General features: G+C 53.5%; 1 protein-coding gene across 1 annotated transcript; it reads right to left on the bottom strand.

The window, feature by feature from the left end:
- Nucleotides 1-322: 322 nt before the first annotated feature.
- WRAP53 (WD repeat containing antisense to TP53) lies at nucleotides 323-13,761 on the bottom strand. The gene is made up of 10 exons (XM_060647397.3): nucleotides 11,317-13,761; nucleotides 11,083-11,181; nucleotides 10,703-10,814; nucleotides 2,613-2,701; nucleotides 2,297-2,387; nucleotides 2,071-2,203; nucleotides 1,313-1,521; nucleotides 992-1,095; nucleotides 715-849; nucleotides 323-600 (listed from the first exon to the last, which is right to left on the bottom strand). The coding sequence occupies exons 1-10, from the start codon at nucleotides 11,709-11,711 to the stop codon at nucleotides 354-356; spliced, it is 1,614 nt and encodes a 537-aa protein (XP_060503380.1). The 5' UTR covers nucleotides 11,712-13,761; the 3' UTR covers nucleotides 323-353.
- Nucleotides 13,762-20,185: the final 6,424 nt, after the last annotated feature.

Raw genomic sequence — 20,185 nt, 5'->3', positions numbered from 1 at the left:
CACACCGCTCCTGCCACTCCTGCTCAGCCACCGCTCACCCTGACCCCTGCCGCCCCCACCTTGGGACCGAGATTTCAAACAGGTTCCCCCCCCTTCAGTTTACCGAGTTGCCTAGCAACTGGCCAGTCAATGGCATGAAGCCCCACCCCCACTCCCTTGACTTCACACCGAGCCCCGCAGCCCCATTGGCTCCCGCCTAGTCCCACCTCTCAACCCCGGTGTCGGTGTCGGGAAGGAGCCTCCAGCCCCCACCGCTGCTGGACAAGGGGGCCCACCTGGACCCCACCCGGCCCCATCCCCAGCATTTGCCTCCCCCCAAAGACACGAAGACTCTGGTACCATATAAAACCTTTTTATATCAACTCGCCCCCACCTTCCTCTGTCCCTCCCTGTCCCTGCCCGTCCCGGTGAGCGTCAGCGACCCCGGTGTCCGGGCCCCCCCCACACCACCAGAGCTGAAGCTGACTTTCAAAGCGGACGTGTCGCATGGAAAGCAGAGGAAGGTCCCCCCGCTGCTCCCCTTCGTCCTCACTGTCCGTGGGCTCCGGAAACACACGCTGACCCGACGCGGTGGCCAGCAATGGCAGGCTGGGGTGCAGGCTGCAGGGAGAGACAGGCAGGGCCTGTCAGCATCCTGAGAGAGGATGCCTGTTCCCTCGGCACCCCCGTCCCTCCCCAACCCGAGCCCCAAGATCTGTGGCATTAACCGACGACCTCACTCCGTTGGTGCAGTCCTTCTGGGGCAGAAAACTCAGCACTGGCTCCGGCTTCCCCTCGCGTCCGGCCCCGCTGGTGTCCCACACGGACACCGCCCCGTTGGTGCTTCCGCTCACTAAGAACTGCCCAGTCCTGGGGAGAAGAGAAGCCTGTTGACACGGAGTCATCACCCCCGGGGGCAGGAACCCCTCACGGCCAGGGGCTGGGACCTACGGCTGGGCTCTGACATCCCGGGGGCACTGGGACGCTGGGCAGGAAGGACTCGGTCACTCACGGGTCCAGATCGAAGTAGACGCGCTGATTGGTGGTCACCTCTCGACTCAGGGACCACAGTGGATGACCGGGCTGCCGGAGATCCCAGCACAGAAGCTCAGCATCCTGAAGACACAGACCAGGGGCCTGGGGTCCATTCCCCCTCCCGCACGAGACGTCCCCGCTCGTCCCCCGCTTGGGGACGTCCCCGTCCCCAAGGTTTGCAGACACTCCCTTAGCTTGGCTTAGTTTTTTCCCACGTCCGACCCCAACACGTCACAGACTGCATCCCCACTGCTGCCTTCTGTGCGCCCTCTTTGCGATCTCAGGACGTGACCCCTACCTTGCGGGCTCCTGAGAAGAAGCGGTTGCCATCGGGGTGAAAGCAAAGGTGAGTGACGCCTCCTTGGTGTCCTCCCAGCAAGGCAAGAGGGGAGCCGTCGTCACAGGCATACAGACCCAGGGAACGGCCGTAGGAGCCACAGGCATAGAGCGGCTGGGCTGGGCTGAAGGCTATGCAGGAGATGATGCCACTCTGGCCCTGCTTTTTTGCTAGAAAGGGACGGAACAAAGTTGGGGACGGGGCAAGGACACCGGACATTAACCGGGCTGATCAGGGGTGCATCTCTGTCTCTTGTTCCACGTGCAGGGAACCAGGGCCTCCCCTGTCCCGTCTGCCTCAAGCAGGCTAAAGATCCCGATGCTCCCCAGATCCTTCTATCCCCGCAAAGGACCTAAATTTCTTCTTCAAGACTTATTTCTTCCTTCTCAAATCTGTTTCTCCTCGAAGGGATGGAAACCTAAAGGCTTATAGGAAAATGAAATCCACCTCACTTCCGATTTCCCAGAGAGACCAAGATTTTAGAGATCAAGAGGCACACGGCCGACAGGGCACGGGCTCAGGAGTGAACCAGGCTGACCTTGGGAGAGTTTCGCCCCCTCCCTGAATCTGTTTTCTCCTCTGCCCCCCGAGTAGGACCTGCCTCCCTGGGCTGTACTGAAGACGACGTGACGGGCCCGGTCCCCCGGCTCACACGAGGCCCCTCTGCACGTGGCAGTGTCCTCCCCCTTCCTCCTCTCCTGGGAGGCACAGATGCTCACCAAACGTGGCTCGGACCTCGCAGTCACGGCCAGGCCGGGCCGTGGAAAAGACACGCACGGTCCTGTTGAAGCCACAGAAGAGCTGGGAGCCGTCCGGGGAGAAGCAGAGCGAGTGGGCTGCCGTCAGCTCGTCCTAAAGGCAGGAAAGCCGTGCAAACAGCCTCAGGTGGCCCCCGGGAAGGAGCTGGGCGAGGACGAGCCCTGGGACGGGCGGGGAGGCCCCTACCAGGTGGTTGTAGGCACGGAAGGAAGCCCGGAGCTGTCCGGTGAACGCATCCCAGATGTGAATGGGGTTCTCCCGGCTGCTGCTGGCCACGCTGAGAGAGACACGGACACTGAGGCCCCGGTGCTGTCGAAGGAAGGGGAGGAAGCCAACTGGCCGGCCCTCTCAGCCCGCATCGAAGGGTACAGCAGCCTTCCCTCCTCCCGAGCCCCCTGCCAGTCCCTCGCTCGCTCTCCGTAGAGGATCCCCTTGAAACTTGTGGGGGTGGGGAGGGACGCTGAGAGGGGAAGGCGGAGGGGAGGCAAAGGACATCACTTACTAGGAGGTGTCTGGCTCAGTTGAAGACATCAGCGAATACCAGCAGTAATCGTAGATGGTGTCACCTTCCACCATTCGAAGGACGGGGGCCTGGACAGAGATGCAGGAACGCCTGGGTCACTGGCAGGAAAAGGAGGCAGACTCGTGCTACAGAAGCTTTATGCCAAAGGGGGACTGTCTGTCGGCACTTAACCGGGGGGAGAAGGCAGATGGTGTCGATACGAAGAACAGAATCCTGATCTCAACAGTCAAGGATCAGCTCAGACTGTCGTGTCGGATTTGGGCCACCAAATGCCATACAGACTTCTTCTTTTGCTTTTTAAACAGTTAAGAAGAAACAAGCCTGGTGGCTCAGTTGGTTGAGCCTGCATCTGACTTCAGCTCAGGTCATGATTTCACAGCTCATGAGTTCGAGCCCCACATCAGGCCCTCTGCTGTCAGAGGGGAGCCCGCTTTGGAGCCTCTGTCCCCCTCTCTCTCTGCCCCTCCCCTGCTTGTGATGTCTGTCTCTCTCAAAAAATTCTTAAACTTTATTTTTTAAATTTTTTTTTTGAGAGAGGGCATGAGCGAGGGGCAGACGGAGAGGGAGAGTGGGAGAGAGAAAGGAGAGAGAGAGAGAAGCAGGTCTTATGCTCACCCAAAATGGAGCTCAAACTCACAAGCCGTGAGATCATGACTCAAGCCGAAGTCTGATGCTTAACCAACTGAGCCACCCAGGTGCCCCAAAATACATAAACTTAAAGAAAAAAAGGAAGGAAAAAACAAAAGAAAAAAGAGAAAAGTAAAGAAAAGAAACAAAAACTACAAACCAACCACTGATACCAATATTTACCGAGCACCGACTGGATGCCGTTAGATCCTTTAAAAAATCGTATTAAACAGTTCAAACATGCAAAGAAGTAGATTTAAAACTTCCTGTGACTCCTCCACCCAGCTTAAAAAAGGAAAATACAAGGCAGTTAAAACTTCTTCCCAAGGACACCCTCCCTCAGAGGTATTCGTGCATTTCTTTAGAAATGTATTCATACGAGAAACGCCCAGACGACGTCGTCTACCGTGGTCTTGCGTGGCCTTTACCTTTAATACCGAAGGCACCAGACCTTTTGCATCCCTTTGTGACTGGGGGATTTCACCGCAGTGACACGCTTAGCTCTAACTCAGGCACCTTCACCGCCGGGCAGCACCCCACACACTATCCTTCTCTGCTGACAGTCACCCACGTTTTTCCATATGTTGGGTGGAGGGCTTTGAGCATTCCGGTACGCGTGTGGGAGGGCCTCTCCGCAGCTTCTGCCAGATGACCGGGCTCTATGGCACCCACTCTGCCAACTCTGCCGATCGGGGTCACCCGCTGGCCCAGAGGGATCATCCGCATTCACTCTCCCACCGCCGCTGTGCGGCGTGCAAGGGAGTGCCCGTGGCCCCTTGGTGTGGCCAGACCTCCAAGTTTTTGCCAATAAAAGGCTGTGCTGGCGCCTGGGGGGCTCAGTCGGTTGAGCGTCCGACTTCGGCTCAGGTCACGATCTCACGGTTCGTGAGTTCGAGCCCGGCGTCGGGCTCTGCGCTGACAGCTCGGAGCCTGGAGCCTGCCTCGGGTTCTCTGCCTCCCTCTCTCTCTGCCCCTCCCCTCCCCTGCTCGTGCTGTCTCTTTCTCTCTCAAATACAAAATAAGCATTTAAAAAAACTTATTTTTAAAGGCTGTGAAGCAGAACTTCACTGGACTACGAAGTTGCCTTTCCCCCATGACCACTAGGGTCAGACGTTCACCTACGTTCAGTATCCGCTTAGGCACACCTCTTCGTAAGTTCTGCTCACTTTTCCAAGTTACTGGCTTCTCCTTACTGATCGGAAGGGAGTCTTTCAATCGTCTGGGTAACAGCCCTTTGTCAGTTATTTGCTGGCCCTCGGCGCGACGTCACGCACCCATGCCCTCAGCCCCCGCTCCGAACACACACGTCAGGCCGCCTGGCACAACGCTCCGCTCACACATCCCACGGGCACCTCACGCTCGGCTTGTCTGTGACAGACCCGGCTTCCGCCTCCTTCAAACCTACTCCCCCCCCCCTCCCCCCCCCCCCCCCGGCCGGGGCTCCACATCCAAGTGTGGAAGCCGCAAATCTGAGCGGCAGCCTTGACCACTCCTACCCCTCACCCACTTTCCACTCCTGGTCCAGCCCGCGCAAAACCAAGTAGCGGCCGGCGATCCAAAATCTTGCCGGGTCCGCCGCCCCGGGGTCTCTCGAACGTGTCCACGCCCTTTCATTCCCACCGAAGCCACCGCCTTCCTGCCAGCATTTGTGCGAGTCTGCGTGTTCTCCGGGCCTCCCCGCACCGCCGCACCCCAGCCTGCCCGCCCGTTCTCCACGCTGCAGCCACGAGTGGGCCACGGAGACCTCATCGGGCTGGAATCCGGCCCCGCGTCACTCTCCTGCTTAAAACGTCCAGTGACTCCGGGTAACCCTCAGTACGAGACCCGATCTCCTTACCAGGTGTTGGCCCCTACCCACCTCTCATGGCGGACCCCTCCGTACTCACCCCTTTAGAATCTCCACATCCCGGTGGGACTCCCAGCTCCCAGAAGGTGCCAACGTACCGTACTCCCGATCTACAGGCTTTCACACACGCCAGCATCCAGGTCTGGAATGTTCCTCCTTCGCTCCCCTCAACAATTCCTCCTGGCTGAATGCCGATCACACTTCCGGTCTCTTGGAGGCGTCTTCCCCTGCGAAGCTTCCCCTAACCCCTCCTGCGGAGCAAGGAGCCCTGCTCCGTGTTCCTACAGCCCTCTGCCCCTCGCCCTGCGTCGTACCCATCTGAGGAGGCAACAGTCACACCTGTCCGGCTCACCACGTTTTCCCCAACACCTAGCGTATCACCGGCAGTCAGAAAGTAATGTTCTGATGAGCGAAGACAGAAGACGGTTCCAGTAACGTGAGGCCCCCAATAGTGACCTGACTTAAAGCGGGGACAGTGGAGTAGGGAGAAGCAGATGGAACCGAGAGATAAGGGGACTCGATGGGGGGGGGGGGGGGGGGGAAGGGTCAGGGAAAATGAAAGGATGAGACCAGCCTTCTGGTGTGGATACCTGACGTCACCACGACGGTAGAAAGACTTGGGGTGCACAGGACAGCCATGAGGTGCCCATGTCCTTGGTGAATGAGGGAGAACCAAACGGCACAAGCCTCAAAGGAAAAGTTTTTACAAGAGAGAGCACAAGTATCTGGATGCAGCATTTGGGGGATGAGGACAGCCCCCCTCCAAACCTGAGATATGCAGGTTCCCCTGGGTAGGGCTATAGGGAGCGAAAGCCTCGGGCAAGGGCCCCAGGGCAGGGACAGAACTCAGGACTGAGGCTGGGGAGTTAGGGATAGGAGTTCCAGAAAGCTCCGTGAAAAGGCACAGAAGGGAGGAGAGGAATTAAGAAAGCATGCTAGGAAGAAGAAACAGGTGCATGGAGGGAGGGGCGCCTGGGTAGCTCAGTTGGTTAAATGTCCCATTTCGGCTAAGGTCATGATCTCACAGTTCGTGGTTCAAGCCCCGCATCTGAGCTGTCAGCGCAGAGCCTGGAGCCTGCTCGGATTCTGTGTCTCCCTCTCTCTCTGCCCCTCCCCTGCTCGCACTCCGTCTCTCAAAAATAAATAAACACTAAAAAAAAAAAAAAAAAAAAAAAAAAAAGAAACGAGTGTATGACAATACTCAAAAGTGACCTCCTCCCATTTCCCCACCTACACTAACTGTATCCATTTCCAAATCCTAAACTTGCAGACACATGAAGTGTAATCATCTGATGCGTGCACTTGTGATACAACTCGTACACTCACACGGCTAACAGCAGTTTAAAAAAAAAAAAGAAGAGCTTTTGAAAACAGACTGGGTATCTGTCTACAAGATGTAGAACAAATATTGATACTTTTGACCTAGAGTATTTCTTACTCATCAAACTTCTCTTAGGAAAAGAATCTCCGTCAAAGCACATGAAGATGTTCACTGAATAATTTAGGATACAAAAATCCTGGAAACAACCCAAATGCCCAAAGCAGGGGAATAGGTATGAAAATCATCAATCGCGGGCACTCGGTGTAGTCTCATACACCATTAAATACGGTAACTATGGAGACCGAAGCACCACGGAAATCACTTAGGAGCCGACTGTTAACAAAACAAAAAAGCAGCGTACAAAACCAGCTACTGTAGGAACACAACCACATAAAAAGCCTCCGTACTGTACAGGCCGAAAGAAGAGGGGATAATTTCAAGGCTGAATTTTGTACAGTGGTGGCTAATGATGCCTTTTCTCTTTCACCATTCCCGTTTTTCCTAAACGAATGGTGCAATAAATTCTCACCCTGCCGCGCTTCCAGAAGCTCTTCTAACGACCCCTGCTCCTGAGCTCTTTCCGGACGGCCCACCATGCCCACCCGGCCCCCGAGACAACACCTGCAAGAACGGGGCCTGGAGCGCCCTGCATGTCGCACAGAGATCGCCAACAGGGGCGGCCTCTGCCGGTTAGGTGAGCGACCAAGCCGTCCCTGGGACTGGGCCCCCATCTTCGAGGCGGCCGTCACCACTTTCTCTCAGTCCCCATCTTCAAGGCGGCCGTCGCCACTTTCTCTCGTTCTCCTCCTCCCCAGGGCACACCTCAGGGACAGGAGGGGGCGGGGTGAGTGTCAACCTTGCTCACGGTAGCCATTTCCAAATCTTTTCGCTTCCCCAAACTCCAGCTTCTCCGCATTTAAAAAATATTTATTTATTTATTTTGTGTATGTGAGAGAGACAGAGAGAGAGAGAGAGAGACAGAATCCCAAGCAGGTCCCATGCTGTCAGCTCAGAGCTTGACTCCAGGCTCCATCCCATGAACCACTAGATCGTGACCTGAGCCGAAATCAAGAGTCAGATGCTTAACCAACTGTGCCACCCAGGCACTGCCTTAAGCTCTTTTTTTAAGATTTTACTTTTATTTTAGAGAGAGAGAGAGAGAGAGAGAGAACGCGCGCGTGAGAGCAGGGGAGAGGGGAGGGATGGGAGAGAGAGGAAGAGAAAGTGGGAGGAGAGACAGAGAGAGACAGAGAGAGAGAGAGAGAGAGAGAGAGAGGGTCTTAGGCAGGCTCCAAGCTCAGCACGGAGCCGGACTTGGGGCTCAATCCCATGACCCTGGGATCACGACCTGAGCCAAAATCGAGACTCACACACTCAGCCGACTGAGCCACCCAGGTGCACCTTAAGATTTTATTTTTAAGTGATCTCAACGCCCAATGTGGGGCTCGAGCTCACAACCCCGAGATCAAGGCTCACCACGCTCTACTGAGCCAGCCAGGAGCCCCAGCCGTACTCCTTGCCACCACACCGGCCCCCCACCTTTCTGTCACCCTCTCCGATTCACTGCCTCGCTCCCCGCAGATGCTCCTGTCGCCGCACCATCTCTGGCCACCGTCTCCCACCTGGCCAGGTAACTTGCTCTCTTTCCACCACGACAATTATTCTGCTTCATCAAAAACACATTTACGATCCACCTCCTTGTCCGCTTTCCATTCGAGTCCGCCGCCACCCGGATGCCCCTGCAGACGCTCTCAAGACACCCGCCTTTCTCGGCCGGCAAACCCCAGCCACACCAGCCTCCTCTGCCGCGCTTGACCCAGCTCACACCCGCCAGCGGTGTTCACCGAACACAGAAAAGGCGCTGGTTCGTACACGGCCCGCTAATTCTTTTGCTGCTCCCGACGGCTGTGTGGGGTGGGTGCTGTTGCCGTCATCCTCATGTCACACACAGGAAAAACGGGCTCGATTCGCTTGCTGGGAAGCGACGCACAAGGAAGTTAACGGATCTCACCTTAAACGGACGGCAACAAATTCCTAGAGGGCGCTGAGCACAGAACAGCGCCGTTACCGCATTCCTCGCCGGTTTGGATCTTCGACTCGCCGGGACCAGTCATCCCCGCCTCCTGCTCTCTCCCCACAGACCCCCTTCCTTCAGCAGGTCAGCTCCCTCTCTGCTTCCCTGAGAAGCCAAGAGAGGAGACCCACAAACCCTCCGACCCCCAAACGGCTGCCTCTCTTCCTACCTCGAGAGAGCGTTCCCCAGCGAACCAAGTCCTCTGATGGGCTCCGGATCCTGCCCTCGGCCAGCCTCTCAGGGACCTGTTACCCCCCTCTCCCCTTCAGCATCCATTCCTCCGTGTCTACGGGGTTATTCCTGACGCTGCAGAAGCACCCCGCGAACCCTTCTTTGGCCCCACGTTCCCTCTGGCCGCCATTCCGTTTCTCGACACCCTTCCGCAAGAAAACTTTCCAAAGAACCGTCTGTACCTCCTCTACCCACGCTACCTGGGCTTCTGCCTCCATTGCTTTTCTCAAAGCGCTCCCGCTAAGGCCACTAACGCCTTCCGCCACTCTCTGCGTCTCGCCCTCGGCGGCATCGGACCTGACCCTGCCTCGGCCTCTGCCATCCGTCCTGCACGCCACCCCCATCTGCTCGAGCGCTCCGGGCTCTGTGTGAGCCTCCTCCCCCTCCAGCCACACGGTCCTGACACTGAATCGTTCACAAGAGGCCAGATCCCGTCCACGTGCTCCTCCACTTCCCAAAGTACATCCCAGCCCCGCCTTCTCCCCTGGCTTCACGGTTCACACAGACCTAAAAACGCTTCACTTGTCTGAGGCCTCCTCCTATCTGTTTCCTCCTCTGAGTAAATCGTACCCCTGTCCCCCCGGGGCTGCGAGAACCCGGACGTCGCCAGTGATCGCCTCCTTCCCTGTACCGTCCACGTCCTACAAAATACGCTTCAAGCCCATCCACACCTCTCCACGTCTCCTGCCACCGCCTGGCCCCAGCCACCACCGTCTCTCACCTGGACCGTGATAAACTCATCCTGATGGATCCCCCCGATTTCACTCTTGCTCACCACCATCCGCTCTCTAAACTTTGGCCTTCCCTTCACTCTTCTGTGTGTGTGTGTGTGTTTAACATTTATTCATGCTTGAGAGAAAGACAGAGAGAGAGCAGAAAAGGAGCACAGAGCCCAATGCAGGGCTTGAACTCACGAACCGTGAGATCTTCACCTGGGCTGAATGAACTCAGACGCTTCACGGACTGAGCCACCCAGGCGCCCCACACTCTTCTGTCTTAAAACTCTCCCCTGGCTTCCCAGATAAACCCCAAATGGCCTACCCACCAGATCCAACCCGATATGGGTTGTGGAATCCGTCCTCACCACACTCTCCCCCTCACTGGCCTCAGTCCAGGCACACTGGCCTACTTCCCGTTCCTGGAACACACAAAGCTCCCTCTTAGCCCTGGGCCTCTGTAAAATCATTGCCTCTTCCCGGGACGTTCTTCACATAACTGACCCCATCACCCTTCACGTCTCAACTCAACCGTCTCCTGCTCAGAGCTCCTTCCTGACCAGTTTATCTCAAGTGGTCTCCTCTAGGGGCACCTGGCTGGCTCGCTTCAACATCTTGATCTCGGCCCAGATCATGGTCTCACAGTTCATGAGTTTGAGCCCGCGGTCGGGATCTGCACCGACGGTGCGGAGCCCGCTTGGGCTTCTTCTCTCCTTCTCCCAGCCCCTCCTCCACTTGTGCACGCTCGTGCTCAAGCTCTCTCTAAATAAACTTAAAATACATAAGTAAGTAAAGTGGCGTCCTCTCGTTACTTCCTCCTCGTTCTATTTATTTCCTTCACACCACTTGCTATCCTTTATAACGAACTTCCTCGTTTGTCAGTTTCCACGTCTGTTGTCTGTCTCCCACACAAGACAGCAAACCAACTCTTCTGTCTCCTTCAGCACTTTATGCCGGCACCAAATACGGTAACTGACACATTGGCAGTCGTTCAATAATTACCTGTAAGTCAACTAAATACCGCCACGACAAACCCACCGTTCTTTGATGGAAAACACACATTCACGAGTAAAGAACGGGCAAACACCGCCTTAAATATCTCCGCGTCCAGGGTAGAACGTGCTACCTGTGAACGTTCGTGAAGAAACGTTCTGTTTGCGGTCAGGAAACACGTGGGCTCAACTTTCTCCAGCCATGCGCAGGGCTGACCCGTGCAGCGTCCGGTGACGGGACAGAGGCAGCCCCTACCCTTACCATTTCTGCATATTCCAGCTGTTCCCCCTCATTGTACAGCTCTGGGGGCAGGTTATAAATACGCAGGATGTTATCAGCACTGTTGGTCAAGATGCAGGAACCATCAGGGGCCCTAGAAATAGGAAAGAGTTAGAAAGCTGGGCAGGGCTCTATTTTCCAAGTGCCAGGCTCCCCCTGGGGGTAGGTAAGCACCCCAAGACCCTGAGAAAAGTGGAAGACACATATTTCTAGGTGAAACGTAAGCTCAGTCCAAGAGGAACTTTTACTTTCTTCCCAACTCCCACCTCGATGGGCTCTTCTCCAAGATAACTGGAGGGAGGTCTTTTTATGGTAAAAATCCTGGGCACGGTTGTCCCCCCGCCCCATTACCCTTAACTTACCACTTACAGCCCTTCAAGAAGTTCTCGGGCTGGGCGCTGAACTCGGACCAGGAACCACTGAGAAATCGAGGTAGCTGGGAGAAGCTATAGCTCCAGGTGCTGGAAGGAAGATGGGGAGACAACAAGGCAAGGAGGAAAGGGGCCTGGTGAAGTGGGCCCCAAGACCCGCGAAGAAGCACACCTCTCACGCTCCCCATCTCCTCGGATCTCTGCGTCCACGCCATCACCACTTACCTGAATCCATCATCCGCGGGAGGAGCTTCCTCAGACACACCTGCTGTGGGCTCTCCGGGCCCCAGCTCCGGCCTGTCCGTCTCTTCTGCAGGAGGGCTCACATTCTCAGAAAGTTCTGGCTCCTCGACTGGAGGGCTCGGCTCCCTAGGAGTACCGAACCCCGTTTCCGGGGGGGCGGAGATAGAAGCTGGGCCTCCCTCTCCCGTCTCCTGGGAACCAGCTGAACCGGCCTTGGGATCTGGGGACAAGCGGGGCGGCTCGTCCCCATCGGCCGGCGGTGGTATCGGTTCAGGGTCCGGGTCTTTATCCGTCAGGGAAGCTTGAGGAGAGAGGCGGGCCGGGGCGGGGGCCGGGTCCGGGTCCGGGGCTAACACGGGCGCCTCCGGCGCGTTCATGCTGCCGAGGACGCGCGGCCACACTGGCCTCGGCCGGGCAACCCTCGCCCCGCCGCAGAGTTCGCAAGGCTCCGGACGCCGAACTGGAGCACCTACCTGCGCCTGCCTCCTGCCTCCGGGAGGGGGCGGAAGACCCCGGGAAGGCGAGGCGGACACAGGGACACCAAGGTGGCAAGCTCGGCGTTCCTCGACCCGCTCGGTCCCTAAGAGCCACGCGCTCTCGCGGGATTTGGCCGCACCTTTCAATTGGACCTCCGCCTCCCGATCGGATTTCGCGGGCGACCCGGGAGAGGGGCGGGGCAAGCACGTAACAGGTTACGAGGGTTTACCGTACCCATCACGCCCTGGGGCTCCCGGTGGCTGCTGGGTGTCGTAGTCCGAAAGCTTCCGCCTCTGTTTGAAGGGCTTGAGCTCCCCCTGCCGTCTCCCTCCGTCACTCTTAAAGCACCTACTCCCCCCTCACCTGCAAGAGGGCGCTAGCGCTATACTTGATTTTGATCCTTTTGCTTCTCATTCGCCAAATTCCTCACACTTCCGTCCCTTTTCATTCATTCAGTCAGTATTTATTATTGAGCTCTTCCTTGCGACCCAGTACTGTACCAGGCACTGAGAAATACAACAATGAGTAAGAGAGCAGCACAAGGGTTCTGCCCTCCCTAAAAGGCTGACGTTGCTGTGTATTTAAGGCAAGGAACACATCTTTGCAGAGAGCGGCAAGGGCTGTGAAGGAAATTAAACAAGATGGTGTGATACAGGGTATCTGAAGGAATACGTTGGATTGGGATATTAAGGAAGTCCTTCCTAAAAAGGTGGCATCTTAGCCGATGAGAAGAAACTATCCAGCTATCTGGGAGAGGGATGGCAAGCGTCTTTCTTTCTTCCACCTTCATATTTGACACAGTGGCGGGAGTCTTCCAAAATGGTTTCCACCGATTCTGCCCTCCCAGTTCTGGCTGGTCGAACTTCCCCACCCCAGTGTCAAGTAGCTGCAGCACCAGCACGACGAGAATCCTGTCTCACTCCCACCGCCCCCCGGCGAACTGCTTGCCCTTACTTGTCATGGCGACTGTCCAGCTTTGTGCCAGGAGCCTCGCGGGGGTTGCTGGGATTGGGATTTTCCCCTCCCATGTGCTCTGTCTGGCGCTAAAAGTTTTGAGCTTCTCAAAAGTCCAGAGCCACCATCCTAGGCGCAGGTAGCTGCTGGGCTCCGGGGTCCTCTGGCGTCCGGCCTCGGAGCGTGCTTCCCAGGACGGTGACACGCTCCCCTGAGGTTCGGGTAAGCTCCTGACTGAGCCAGATGAGTCCTCTCTGAGTCACCGGCTCTTGGCTCCGTGTATTTTCAGCTTGGGAGAATTGTGGGGTCTGGGGATGGGGCACTGGGGACTTAGCGATTTGGGGGAATGGACGCTTGGTTGACGGCACCGACATAGGAATGCAATGTTGGGAGGCCTCGGTGTGGATGATGGGGATGTTAGGATCAGCCGAACTCAGAGCTGAACAGGAGAGTGGGACCTTCAGCCGGCCTAAAGGGCTCTTCCCCCACCCCACCCCCATCCCAGGGCTGGGTGTGGGGAACCCTGAAACAGGACGCACAAAGCATCAGGATATGAGACGCTCGGATCTCGGAATTTGGTTGGGGGACCCGTGATCCGAGATTTTTGGGCCCAAAGCATCCTGGTGGAACCTCGGGCTCCGTTCCCAAATGATTATTGGGGGGATGATCCGGGAAGCCCAAGCTGCTCGGGTCCCATAACTTCCGGACCTTTGTCCTTCCTGGAGTGATCTTTCCAACCGGTCCCCGGCTCCGCTAGATGGAGCAAATCCAATTAGACTGTCAGTTGTGGAAGTGGGAAGTGCTCAACGAGAGGCTTGCCCGCGAAGCCCGGGAGGACTGTCCGGGCCGGAGAGGCCCACGAGCCCTGTTATTGTTTGGCTCTGCATTTACATTTTGCCACTTACAGGAGCGCTTCCGGTTTCTTTTTCCGGAGCAGCTCACTGTGCACCCGATGAGAGGGCGTAGAGAGAAAATGTCATTCCGACAGGCTCCTCTAACTTGCGGAGGGAGGCTACTAGCCCCCTCCTCTACTTTTTTTCTGTCCTTCCCGAGCTACTTAGCAGCCGCTTTGGGGAGGGAAGGGGTATTTGTTTTGATGCAAACCTCAGTCCCTCCCCCTCTTTGAATGGTGTGCTCCACCCCGTTGCCTGCCATCTGGACGGACGCTACCATTGCGTGCGACGGGGTTTTAAAAAGCGTGCCGAGGGCAAGCCCTGGGTATTTTCGAGAACGGGTACGTTTGAGAATTAAATGGTGAAAGCGGGCGACGATGGGCCGTCCGTCTGTGGCGGAGACACGGTTTCTCCGGCATCCGGCTGCAGCCCAGCCATTCCGATTTCGGACGCAGAGCGAACGTCGCGGGGGCGGAAGGGGCGGGCCTGGAGGGGGCGGGGCCCGCCGAGCCGAGGGGGCGGGGGGCCGGCCTCCCGCCTGTCAGTCACTTGGGGCGCGGTGTTTCCAGCCTGCGCTCGCGGTCCGCGCACCTGCTGCGTCCTGGACACCGCGCGCGGTGCTTGCGTGCTGCTTGTTCCGAAATTGGGGTAGCGTTTCCGCCGACTGCAATTAGACGAGTCGTGGCAACTAACCACCGCGTAAAGCCCGTCAAAATACACATTGTCATCGCCCCGGAGAAGGTGGACGTGCCTCTCTTCCTAGTCGATCTCTGACCCTCATCTTTGGGTTCTGTCACCAGTTTTGCCCTTTGGAGAACGTCCTGTAAATGGAATCACACAGTATGTGCTCCTTTGTGTAGGCTTCTCGCCTGCAGCGTAATGCCTGTGACATTCACCCGTGTGACATTCCTGCGTGTATCAGTCTTGTATCAATGCTTTGCTGCTTTGTATGTAGCCTACTCCATTGGATGAATAAACGATGGATTGTTTATCCATTCTTCTTATGATGACCTTTTGAGATGTTTCCCGTTTGGGGCTATTCTTAATAAAGCTGCTTTTAACATTCTTGTACCATTTTTTTTTTTTTTGGACGACTACTTAGGAGTGGAACTGCTAGGTAAGAGAGGAGATGTAAACTTGCAAATTCCTATATTTCAAAGCGGTTGTCCCGTTTTGCATTCCCACCAGCAAGATCTGTCCTTCCTCACATGTGTGTGGTTTGTCAGTCTTCCTCATATTGTGTACATCGTTGTGGTGTTAATTTGCAGTCCTCTGCACTATGATCCATTTCCACCTGCTTACTGGCCATTCCTACGTCTTAAGGGAAGTGACTCTTTAGATCTTTCCCCCCATTTCTTTAAGTTGGTGTATGTGCTTTTTAAAAATTGTGTTCAGTTGCAGGCAGTTCTTTATATATCCTGGATAGGAGTCTTTTGTCAAGTGTTTTCTCCTGTGTTTGACCTGTTGCTTGCCTGTTTGTTGAAGAGGAGCAGCAGAAGATTCTTTTTATCTTTCAAATATTTTCTGTGACCTGTTTAGAAAAACCTTTGCTTGACCCCAAGGTCATGAGATACTCTAGGATATTTTTCTCTAGAACCTTTAGGGTTTTAGGCTTTATACTTAGGTCTATGAGCCGTAATTAATTGACTAATTTTAAAATAATTTTTATCATGATGGGACATACGGGTCAAGGTTTTGTTTTTATTTTTGGTTTTTCCTATATGGGTGTACAGTTCTTCTAGCTCCTAACAGCCTTCCTTTCCCCATTAAATTGCTTTTAATTGGAGTGTTTGGCCCATTTAAATGTAATGCGATTATTGTAAAATTTGGGTTTAAGTTGGCCATCTTAATGCTATTTTCTATTCTATCTCTCCTTTGTTCTTCTCTAACTTTGAGGAAGAAACAATACCAATCTAACACAAACTCTTTCAGAATAAAGAAGAGGTAACATTTCCAAACTAATTTTATGATAATCCTCAGAATCCTGATACCAAAACCAGACAGGGACATTGCAAGAAAAGAACATTTAGACCCATATTCCTGCTAGCACATATATATGCAAAAATGTGACAAATTTTAGCAAATCAAATCCGATAGTATATAAAAATGATAAAACATCCTGACCAAGTGGAGTTTATCTCTAGACTGCAATGATGATTAACATTCAAAAAATCGATCGGTGTAATTTGCCACATTAATGGATTGAAGGATAAAAATCCTATGATGATTTCAACAGCTGCATAAAAAACACTTGACATTATGCAATACCTTTTCATGATAGAAAAGCCAACCCCCCAGCAAACCAGAAAAAGGAAAACTTAAGTCTGTTCAAAGGCACCTCCAGTCGAGTTACCATCAATACATAATAGTGAGAGACCGAATGCTTGTCCTCTAAGACCAGGAAATAGAAAAGGGTTGGCCTCTCACCCCTTCAACATTGTACCGAAGGTGTTAGCCAGGCTAATAGAAAATTCATTGAAAAACTATCATGAAGGGCACTGCCTGGCTGGCTCAGTCGCTAAAGCATGTAATTCTTGGCCTCAGGGTTGTAAGATCGAGCCCCACGTTGGGTGTAGAGATTACTTAAACAATAAAATCCTTAAAAAAATTTTTTTAACGTTTATTTATTTTTGAGACAGAGAGAGACAGAGCATGAACAGGGGAGGGGCAGAGAGAGAGGGAGACACAGAATCTGAAACAGGCTCCAGTCTCTGAGCGGTCAGCACAGAACCCGACGCGGGGCTCCAACTCATGGACCGTGAGATCATGACCTGAGCCGAAGTCGGATGCTTAACCGACCGAGCCACCCAGGCGCCCCTAAAATCTTAAAAAAAGCAAAGCTACCATGACTGATAAATGATTATAGCAAGGTCACAGGTTTTAAAGGTAATATACATAAACTGTATTTTTATATAATAGCAACCATTGAATCTGAAGTCAGAAAATGAATTGTAAAAACAATGCCACTTATAGTAACATCCGAAACATGGCATCCTGGGGATAAATTGAACAAAAAAGGGACGAGAGTTCTATATTAAAAACTACGAAATATTGCTGAGAGAATTTACGGAAGTTGTAGATAACAGAGTACCATATTCATGGATGGAACACTCAATAGTGTTGAGAGGTCAAAAATGATTTAATTCAATCCCACTCAAAATCCTAGCAGGTTCGTTTGTAGAAATTGATAAGCTGACTCCGAAATGAAAGTGTAGTACAAAGCTGGAAGTCTTAAACTACCTGACCTCAAGATTCCTATAAAGCTACAGTCGGACGACAACCACGAACAGACTAGAGCCCAGGAAAAGACACATGAGTGTGGTCAAATGGTCCTCTACAAAGGCCCCAAAATGAATCCGTGGGGAAAGGAAAGTCTGAATAAATGGTGCTGTACGACTGTTAGAAGGAAATATGGCAAAGTATCTTGGGCTTGATAGGGCTGGGTCACAAGCTTGTATCAATTTGTCCAATTTTGCTATCTAAATGGTAAAATTATGCATTTCGACTTATGTAGATTTTTTACCTCAGAAACATTGGTGGGCTTCTGGGGAGCAGCTAGACACACGTTTGTGAAATTGTCCAGAGTATTATGTCATTTCCTTCTTTAGCTTTGTTTTAGAAAAATACACAACACTTATATTCCCACCAAATAAGTACACCAAATAATTATAACAATATTTTGTCTTATCTGAGTCCGTATGTTAATTACACATGTATGACTACCATCTTTTTTTAATTTTTTTTTATTTTTTGGAGACCGTGCAAGCAGGGGAGGGGCAGAGAGAAAAGGGCAGAGGAATCCGAAGCGGGCTCTGCGCTGAGAGCAGAGAGCCCGATGTGGGGCTTGAACTCACAAACCGAGATCGTGACCTGGGCCAAAGTCAGTCGCTCAACCGACTGAGCCACCGGGGCACCCCCTTTTTTTCTTCATTAATCAAGCTAGAACCCTTTGACAGTACCCCCCCTCCCATAAGCATACATATCCCCCTTTCTCTGAAACCATTACTATCCTATCAAAACGATCAGAGCTCACCAGTAGGTCATTAGTAGTTAAACTTGGGGGGAGTCAAAAGATACACTCGGATTTTCAACAGCACAGGGGGTTGGTACCCCTAACCCCCACCCACCCTTGTTCAAGGGTCAACTGTAGTCTTTGTATTTTTAATTTACATGAACTACGTATATTTTCCTGTGTTTGACTCTTCCCCGCCTCCCGCCCTGCAAATTGTATTTTTTTAATCCACAGGTTTCTGAGCTATATCCAGTTACACATATACCAATAAATTCAATTTCCTTAAATTGCTGTAGTAAATTTCTCTCGTGAGGATACCACTGTCATTTAGCCACTCCCTGCTGACAGACAGTAACATTGTCTCTTATCACCTGCCGTCTGGGAACCATACTGACGAACATTTTTGCGCTAGCCTCCTGGTACAAAGTATTAAGGTGTTCCGTTTTACCAGATGCTGCCCTGACTACCTTCCAGAACCCTCTTTCTTTTTTTCTTCCCCCCCCCCCCCAATCAAATAGCTTTCAGCCAAAACAAATGTTTTTGGCACAAGCCTCTGGATGAAGCCCCTGGGGGTGGGGGGGGGGGGGACAATTATTTAGAGCTTGGAGGTGGCTGTGGGCAGCCCAGGTTCAAATCCCTGGCCCTGAGCCCGGGTGAGTGACTTAATTACTTTAACCTTGGGTTCCCTCGGCTGATGACACCTACCTTATAGGCTTCTTGAGAGGATTAATGAGATGAGCCAGCGAAAGCAGTGGGCCCCTGTGGGGAGGGCCTGCCCTTGGAGCCCCAGCTGAGTTTCTGGCCTTCCCGCCAGGGATATCATTGTCAAGTGCTGCCTCCCCAGCCATTCGGAAAGTCTGGTTCCGCTTCTGACAGTTTCATTTAATGGCCCTTGAGGCTCTTCTCCGTGGGGAGTACCTGCTCTGAAAAGGTTTCCTAGTGATCGTGCATTTTCGAGAGAGAAACATTGAGAATTTAGTTGCTGCCCGGGACCAAGAGAGGGAGACCTCTGTCCGTGGGGCTGTGTCCCTCCCAGCGGGACTGAGTCTCGGACTTAACCATTGCCACACAGCCCGTTGTGGCACATTTTGGGCTCTTCCTACGCGCCAGGCACTTTTCTCAGCTCCTTACATCATCCGTAATAAGTAAGGTGCAGTTTTAGAGCAAAGGACACTTAAGGCTCCGAGAGGTTAAGTTACCCTAACCCTAACCCTCACCTCCCCAAATCCTGCGAATATTAGGTGGTGCGCCTGGGATGCAGGCCTAGCCTCTCCGGCTCCCGAGCCCGTGATCTGTCTGCTACAGCTGCTCTATGTTCCCTGGTCCTGGGGACTTTTCACTAAACACACAAAAACTCACTGCCTGTATGCAGGGAAGCCAAAAGGCTAGCCTGTTAAGACAGGTAAAGTCACCCAGCAAATGTAACAGTGCAATTTCAACCCTTCTGACTTCTGAGCCCCCTCGCCGTTCTCTCGAGCTCCCTTCCATAAAATCTCAAAGTTCTTTTGATCACTGATGGAGGAGGGGTCCTGGTCCGGCCCCACAAATTAAATGTTTGGGATCACTCCCCGCTGGGGCCCTCTCTTGCTTCCTTCCACGCACGTGCGTAGCCAATACCCCCGTCAGCCAGCGTTAGCCGCCGTGACAAGTAGCCCTTTGCCAACCTCTTAATCCAAGGACTTTTGTCAGCCCAAGTCTGCACCTCCAGCCTTAACCGATTACAAAAGAGGGCTCTGCAGAGTCGTCTGTGACGAAGTAAGCATCTTACTCCTAGACGTTTGAACGGTCGTTTTTAATAAAAGCTCATTCATTCGCCTGTGTGTCGGGCACGCAGTTCACTTCACCTCTCGCTGGGACTCGGGCTTCCTCGCCTGTCAGGTGACCGAGACAAATGAGACGAGGCGCTTGAAAGGATTTCACAAACCGAACCCACAAGAAAGCGCGCCCTGGATCCCACGCAGGTGGAGGCGAATGTTAAGGGAGATTATAATGGAAAAAGCTGCTTGGGACGAGGGTGGGGGGTGATAGTTTGCCAGGGCCCTACGAGACAGCAACAAAAAAGCAATGAATCTGGACCCACGCGGCTGGTGTGTTTTCTCGCAAAGCTGATAAACTTGGAGTCAGGGAAGGTGTCACGAGATGGTGGCAAGTGCCCCGGCCCGGACTGGGACCACCCCTCTGAACTCGCCTGCCCCTTGGACCACTCACAGCCCGCTTGCTCATGGCTTGGGCATGACGATTCACTTACAGTTAAAGAGCCCAACCAGATGCAAGGCATCTGGCATTACCTACATTACTGAGGTGAGCACAACAGATAACGTGGCTGCACTGAGGAAGTTTCTAGTCCCCCAGAGGCAACAGCCGAAAGGAATAAGAAAAGGTGTCTGATGGCATACCACACTGGAATTAGAGTCAGATGACAGAGTTTGGCTGGTGGTTCTTTGACAGGACACCTGTCAAAGGTTCTTGAACCTCACCGTTCGTGAGTTCGAGCCCCGCGTCGGGCTCTGTGCTG

This window comes from Panthera onca, chromosome E1 (genome assembly GCF_046562875.1).
Source record: "Panthera onca isolate mPanOnc1 chromosome E1, mPanOnc1 haplotype 2, whole genome shotgun sequence".
Lineage (NCBI taxonomy): Eukaryota > Metazoa > Chordata > Mammalia > Carnivora > Felidae > Panthera > Panthera onca.
Note: the sequence above shows the minus strand (reverse complement) of the source record. Positions and strands in the feature narration are given on the sequence as shown.

Coding starts and splice junctions, on each gene's coding strand:
- WRAP53 (XM_060647397.3), bottom strand. CDS start 11,711: ATGAACGCGCCGGAGGCGCCCGTGTTAGCCCCGGACCCGGACCCGGCC. Junction 2,204..2,296: donor TCCGTGCCTACAACCACCTG/GTAGGGGCCTCC, acceptor TCCTGCCTTTAG/GACGAGCTGACGGCAGCCCA. Junction 1,096..1,312: donor TCTTCTCAGGAGCCCGCAAG/GTAGGGGTCACG, acceptor CTGTGTCTTCAG/GATGCTGAGCTTCTGTGCTG.